The following is a 7,695-nucleotide window of genomic DNA, read 5'->3' on the forward strand; positions in this document are numbered from 1 at the left end:
AAAAATTGTGAAAATAACCTATATCTTTTGATGCTCTAAGCTCTATTAATCACATCCCATTAGCCAGAGCTAGTCACATAGCTAAACCTAATATCTAAGGGGTGGGAAGCACTCTCCTTCCACTAAGAAAAACACTGAAAGTCACCTGGGAAATGGTAGTTATACATTCGTCTTGCTGGTAGAACATTAGATAATTTCAAATAATAGTAAATATGTAATTTATTATAATATACTAAAGTTATCCTGAGTATCAAAAATTTTTAAATAGGTTGTTTTTCTTTATGGACCAACAATTGTATTCCTAGCTTATTATCATTTTCCATAGTACATCTTCACAATTCTTGGCAATTTTTGGTCCAAATGGTATTTCAAAATCCCTGGCGTTTCTTATTCTTTTTTGCCTTTTACTTCTCTTTTTCCTCTCCCCACCTTCTCTTCTTCCTCTCCATCATCATTTTTACATTTGATTTTATCCATAGTTATGCCTGAGAACCTGTTATTAAGAGTAACAGAATTTTAGGCATATCACTCTCCAACTACCATTTATCTTTTCTGCTCATGCCCAACTCCATTGATTATTCAACCTCAATGCTCTGCTTTGATACCACTGCTTATCATTTTCCAACCCTTATCATATTCTTATTTTTATCCTTAGCCAGAATTTAGTCATAATTTTATCACAATTCAGGAGGATAAAAGTCCAAGCTGGGGGTGCCAGCATGGTCAGGTTCTGCTAGGAGCTCTTGCTGGCTGGCAGATGGCCAGCTAAAGGTTCAAAGGGCCTTCTAAATAATTGAAGTGAAGGCTGGCTGGTGTGGTTCAGTGGTTGAGCATAGACCCATGTACTAAGAGGTCACTGATTTGATTCCTGGTCAGGGCACATGCGCAGGTTGTGGGCCAAATCCCCAGTGAGGGGCATACAGGAGGCAGCCAATCGATGTTCTCTGTCATCAATGTTTCTATCTCTCCCTCTCCTTTCCTCTCTCTAAAAAATATCAATAAAGAAAAAAAAAAGTTTCCTATGTCCCTTCCTTTCTTTTAAGTTCCTTTATTCTACTGGTCTAGACCCTCCTGAAACCTGGATTACTTGCACTCCGGTGTTATTCTGAATACAGCGTTTGAGTAGCAGGGACTGCTGCTTGACATTATCTCCCATGGAGAAGCCAGCACGTATCTTCTCATTCTCAAATTTACAATACTAGCCTAGAAGCTAGGGAGAAGATATTGTGACTGAAAATCTCTTTTTCCTGTTTCTTAGGCTAGTGTCTCAGACTGAATAAGCTCAAGATTCCTCTTCATGTATGATTATCATTTGAGTTTCAGTAACCAATTTCAATAATCAATTATTGTATTTTTGTTATATCAAAACTTATCTCTCTGAAACATTGGATATCGACTTAAATAGAGGGAAATGATAGGGGTAATTTGATATTTATCACAAATATTCACTACATTTAATTCTTTCTAATTACACTGTGAAATATGTATAATTACAATTAATTTTCATTTTGAACTTTAGAAAATTGATATTTAGGTTCTGTGTAATTTACTCAAAGATATTATCAAATAGCAGAATAGTGTTTGTGATTTTTAGTTTTCTCTCTTATAACATAAGTCCCTTTTTTTGCCAATGCTATTCCTACAGTAAGAAATCAGGTAGAAAATATTACTGGTTTCAAGATACTTTCATTGAAATTGATGTAGCACATAAAAATAAAACAAATGCATTGTTTATTCATTTTGCGTAGACTCAAAAATAATTTCTGCTAATATATTTTGATGATATTGCATAAGAATACTAGGTATTATATAATTATATATGGAATGTATACAATTATGAATTATAAATAATCTATGGCTTGAATGAAATGAGACAAAGGAATGTATATACTTGCGTATAATAATCCTATGTTCTAAATTATTTTGATTTTTGCTATTATATTAATGTGTATAATAGATTGCATATATATTGATTTGATAGGAAGTATATTAGTTGCAACTGCTATAAAAAATATTATAGCCCTTTCTCTGCGGAATCACCATGGCGGCTGAGACCCTGTACATATATCCTGAAAACTGGAGGGCCTTCAAGGCCCTCATTGCTGCTCAGTACAGTGGGGCTCAGGTCCGCGTACTCTCCGCATCACCCCACTTCCACTTTGGTCAAACCAACCGCACCCCTGAATTTCTCCGCAAATTTCCTGCAGGCAAGTTTCCAGCATTTGAAGGTGATGATGGATTCTGTGTGTTTGAGAGCAATGCCATCGCCTACTATGTGAGCAATGAGGAGCTTCGGGGAAGTAGTCCAGAGGCAGAAGCCCAGGTGGTACAGTGGGTGAGCTTTGCTCATAGCGACATAGTGCCCCCAGCCAGTACCTGGGTGTTCCCCACCTTGGGCATCATGCACTACAACAAGCAGGCCACAGAGAATGCAAAGGAGGAGGTGAGGCGAATTTTGGGGCTGCTGGATGCTCACTTGAAGACAAGGACTTTTCTGGTGGGCGAACGTGTGACATTGGCTGACATCACACTTGTCTGTACCCTCTTGTGGCTCTACAAACAGGTCCTGGAGCCTTCTTTCCGGCAGGCCTTTCCCAATACCAACCGCTGGTTCCTCACCTGCATTAACCAGCCCCAGTTGCGTGCTGTCTTGGGGGAGGTGAAACTCTGTGAGAAGATGGCCCAGTTTGATGCTAAAAAGTTTGCAGAGAGCCAGCCTAAAAAGGACACCCCACGGAAGGAGAAGGGATCTCGGGAGGAGAAGCAGAAACCCCAGGCTGAGCGGAAAGAGGAGAAAAAGGCAACTGCTCCCGCTCCTGAGGTGGAGATGGACGAATGTGAGCAGGCGCTGGCTGCTGAGCCAAAGGCCAAGGACCCATTTGCTCACCTGCCCAAGAGTACCTCTGTGTTAGATGAATTTAAGCGCAAGCACTCCAATGAGGACACGCTGTCTGTGGCGCTGCCATACTTTTGGGAGCACTTTGATAAGGACGGCTGGTCCCTGTGGTACTCCGAGTACCGCTTCCCCGAAGAGCTCACCCAGACCTTCATGAGCTGCAACCTCATCACTGGAATGTTCCAGCGACTGGACACGCTGAGGAAGAATGCCTTTGCCAGTGTCATCCTCTTTGGAACCAACAATAGCAGCTCCATTTCTGGAGTCTGGGTCTTCCGAGGCCAGGAACTCGCCTTCCCGCTGAGTCCAGATTGGCAGGTGGACTATGAGTCATATACGTGGCGTAAACTGGATCCCGTCAGCGAGGAGACCCGGACGCTGGTTCGAGAGTACTTTTGCTGGGAGGGGGCCTTCCAGCACGTGGGCAAAGCCTTCAATCAAGGCAAGATCTTCAAGTGAACATCTCTTGCCGTCATCTGGCTGCCTGCACCTGTCCTTCAGGGAGATGGGGGTCATTAAAGGAAACTGAACATTAAAAAATATATATATATATTAGACTGGGTGGCTTAAATGCCAGTAATTTTATCACAATTCTGGAGGATAGAAATCTAAGCTGAGTGTGCCAGGATGACCAGGTTCTGGTAAGAGCTCTTGCTGGCTTGCAGATGGCCATCTTCTCACGTTGTCCTCCATGGTGAGGAAAGAGCCCTCTGCTCCTATTCATGAAAGAACTAATCAACTTATGAGTCCTCCAGCCTCATGACTTACTCTAATTCTAATTACTTCCCAAAGGCCTCATTTCTGAATACCATCTTTTAGAGATTAGGGTTTCAATATGTAGAAGGGGTAGTTCATAAACATACAGCCTATAACAAGAAAACTTTTTAAAAACATAATTGGTATATATAGAACACTCTACCCAACATGAACATAATGTATACATTTTTTTAAATGCACTTTGTTAATTCACCATGGTAGAGCAGCTGATGGGCAATAAAGAGTCTCAATAAATATAAGAGATTTTAAATAATTAAAAGTATATTCTTCTACCACAACAGAATGATTGGGTTAGAACATGATTGGATTCAGAATCCAGATATCAATATTTTTCAAAGCAAGTCACAGAAAAAAATGAACACTCCTCAGTTTTCAAGGTTCTAACTTACGATTAAAGGCATTAATTGAAGTTAGAATGACCTTACTTCTCCTGCCTTTCTGTAAGTTCTATTTTAGCAAGGTCTTTTAAATATACATTTCATTAGCTTCCAGCTAAGATGCACACTTCATGTGGCATATTCTCAAATGATGAAAAATAATCTCAGAGGATAAATTTGTTTTTGAACATACGTTCCATTTCATTGACTTTCAATTGCATTCGGTCTATTTCCTGCCATTTTGACTTTAGCCATTGCCATTTTCTGTATTTAAATATGTGTATTTTGGAATGCTGTCTGCCTATTTTAACAGGAATACCTCTGCGTCTGCACACTAGGAGAGACTGCATACTATATACACAATGGAATTCCGTAAGATTATAATGGAACCTGAAAAATTCCTGTCTCTTAGTGACATTGTAGCCATCACAATGTGCAGCACACATTTTTTAGTGCAATACATTCCTCACATGGTGTGTGGTGATGCTGTTGTAAACAAAACTATAGTGCTGCCAGTCTTACAATGACTGTGCTACTGGTTTATGTATTTATTATACTATACTTTTTATTATTGTTTCAGAGTACACTTTCTATCTACAAAAATATAGTTGTTATAGAGTATGCCATGTTACAATGACAGCAGCCTCATACATCTCGTGTTTACTGCTTTTCTTTAATGCATCATTTTCTCCTGTCCTTGATTGAATCTTGTGTTGTTTTGTATAGAAACATGCTGTACAGGATCGTAGCCTAGAAATAATAGCTATACCACGTAGCCTAGGTATGTAGTAGGCAATGCCATCTAGATTTGGTAAGTGCACTTTATGATGCACGCACAATGACAAATAGCCTAAGTATGCATTTTTCAGACTATCCCCATGTTAAGCATCATGTGAATCTGTGTGTGTGTGTGCACATGTATGTAATTTAAATTTCAAACTTGAATTTGTACAGGCCGAGTAAATAAATTACTATTTGTGATTAAAGGACGAGGAAACTAGGAAACTTGCTATAATGCTAAAAAAAACAGCATCCTTTCCCTTATAAATGCTTGACTGAATTGGTTGAACCCACAAACCGATCTGGACCAAATTTTAGTAGAGCTTCCCTTCCCACACAAGCCCCAGGATTGTGCACCACCTCTGACCACTGGAAAGCATAAGGGCTGCCACTTAAAGGCTCTACTGATAATCAGCTGACCTCAAGGAAGGACATTTCCTGCTTAACTGTCCAATAACATCAGCTACTCCACCATACCAGGTTCTTTCTAGCCTTGTTTGTTCTTCTCTGAAATAAAGAGAGAGAGAGAGAGAGAGAGAGAGAGAGAGAGAGAGAGAGAGAGAGAGAGAGAGAGGAAGAAAGGAAAGAAGGAAGGAAGGAAGGAAGGAAGGAAGGAAGGAAGGAAGGAAGGAAGGAAGGAAGGAAGGAAGGAAAAAAGAAAGAAAAGAAAGGGGGAGAGATAGAAAGAAAGTTATTTTATTTTTTAATTTTTTTAATTAATTTATTTTTGTTACAGATGTTTCTCCTTTTTCCCCCACTGATTCCCCCTCCCCCTCCCTCCCTGCCCTGTCCCAAGCTTTGTTGTCCATGTCCATTGTTCATGCATCCATGCATATAAATTCTGTGGTTCATCTATCTCCAACAACCCCCTCTTCTGGGGATTGTCAGTCTGTACCCCACTTCCACATCTCTGGGACTACTCCATTCCTCAGACTGTTATGTTCATTATATTCCACAAATAAGTGAGATCATATGATACTTGTCTTTCTCTTTTTGGCTTGTTTTGCTTAGGATAATACTTTCCAGGTCCCTCCATGTCATCTCAAAGGATAAGAGATCTTTCTTTCTTACAGCTGCATAGTACTCCATTGTGTATATGTACCACAGCTTTTTTATCCATTCGTCTACTGGTGGACACTTGGGCTGCTTTCAGATCTTTTTTTTTTTTTCCCTCACCCGAGGACATTTTTCCATTTTGTTGTTCAGGTAGAGTGGGGGGGGAGAGAGAGGAACAGAGAGAGAGAGACAGAAACATCGACGTGAAGGGACACATCGAGTGGCTGCCACCCACACAACTGACCAGGGCCGGGGACAAACTGCAACCGAGGTACATGCCCTTAGCGGGAACCGAACCCGGGTCTCTCCAGACCTCAGGCCTATGCTCTAACCGCTGAGCCAAACCGGCCAGGGCTGCTTTCAGATCTTAGCGATTATAAATAGTGATGCTAGAAACATGGGGGTACATATATTCTTTCTGATGGGTGTTTTAGGCTTCTTAGGGTATATTACTAGCAGTGGAATCACAGGGTCAAATGGAAGTTCAATTTTTAATTTTTTGAGGTAACACCATATTGTTTTCCATAGTGGCTGCACCAGTCTGCATTCCCACCAGCAGTGCCTTGATTCCCCTTTTCTCCACACCCTTGCCAACACTTGTTATTTGATGATTTGTTAATGGCAGTCATTCTGACAGGTGTGAGGTGATACCTCATTGTTGTTTTAATTTGCATCTCTCTGATGATAAGTGATGTTGAGCATTTCTTCATATGTCTCTTGGCCTTTTGTATGTCCTGTTTAGAGAGGTGTCTATTTAGTTCTTCTGCCCATTTTTTAATTGGGTTCTTTGTCTTCCTTTTGTTGAGTTGTATGAGCATGCTCTATATATTGGAAATTAACCCCTTATCTGATATATCATTGGCAATTATGCTCTCCCATACAGTGGGTAGCATTTCTATTTTGATGATTGTATCTTTCACTGTGCAGAAGCTTTTGAGTTTAATGTAGTCCCATGTGTTCATTTTCTTCTTTGTATCTATTGCCTTAGGTGATGTATCAGTAAATATTCTGCTGCATATGATGTCTGAAATTTTGTTACCTAGAGTTTCTTCTAGGATTTTTATGGATTCATGAGTCACATTTAAGTCTTTTATCCATTTTGAGTTTATTCTTGTGTATGGTGTAAGTTGATGGTCTAGTTTCATTTTTTCTGCATGTAGCTGTCCAATTTTCCCAACACCATTTATTAAAGAGGCTGTCCTTACTGTACTGTATGCTGTTGTCACCTTTGTCAAATATTAATTGAGCATGTTGCCGTGGATCCATTTCAGGGTACTCTGTTCTGTTCCACTGGCCTACATGCCTGTTCTTGTGCCAGTAGAAGGCTGTTTTGATTACAGTGGCTTTGTAGTATAACCTGAAATCTGGAAATGTCATCTCTCCAACTTTGTTCTGCTTTTTCAAGATTGCTGTGGATATTCGAGGTCTTTTTTGATTTCATATGAAGTTTTGAATTACTTGTTCTGATTCTGTGAAGTATGCCAATGGTACTTTGATGGGGATTGGATTGAATCTATAGATTCCTTTGGGTATTATGGACATTTTAATTATTTAATTATTTCAATCCATGAACAGGGTATGTGCTTCCACTTTTTTATATCTCCCTCTATTTCTTTGATCAATGACCTGTAGTTATCTGCGAATAGGTCCTTTATTTCTTTGGTTAAGTTTATTCCTAGGTATCTTAAATTTTTGCCGCAATGGTAAATTGGATTGTTTTCTTAGTTTCTCTTTCTGTGAGTTCATCATTGGTGTATAAGAATGCCATCGATTTCTTGATGTTAATTTTGTATCATGCTACTTTTCCAA

The 7,695-nt window shown here is 39.7% G+C and overlaps 1 protein-coding gene across 1 annotated transcript; it reads left to right on the forward strand.

The window, feature by feature from the left end:
- Positions 1-2,041: 2,041 nt before the first annotated feature.
- On the forward strand, positions 2,042-3,423 carry LOC118622622 (elongation factor 1-gamma-like). Its single transcript, XM_036250043.1, has one exon. It carries the CDS (start codon positions 2,042-2,044, stop codon positions 3,353-3,355), a length of 1,314 nt encoding a protein of 437 aa, XP_036105936.1. The 3' UTR covers positions 3,356-3,423.
- Positions 3,424-7,695: the final 4,272 nt, after the last annotated feature.

The sequence above is a fragment of the Molossus molossus genome, unplaced genomic scaffold (genome assembly GCF_014108415.1).
Source record: "Molossus molossus isolate mMolMol1 unplaced genomic scaffold, mMolMol1.p scaffold_m16_p_9, whole genome shotgun sequence".
In the NCBI taxonomy this organism is placed as follows: domain Eukaryota; kingdom Metazoa; phylum Chordata; class Mammalia; order Chiroptera; family Molossidae; genus Molossus; species Molossus molossus.

What these genes read in the sequence shown, in the direction of transcription:
- LOC118622622 (XM_036250043.1), top strand. Translation starts at nt 2,042, where the DNA reads ATGGCGGCTGAGACCCTGTACATATATCCTGAAAACTGGAGGGCCTTC.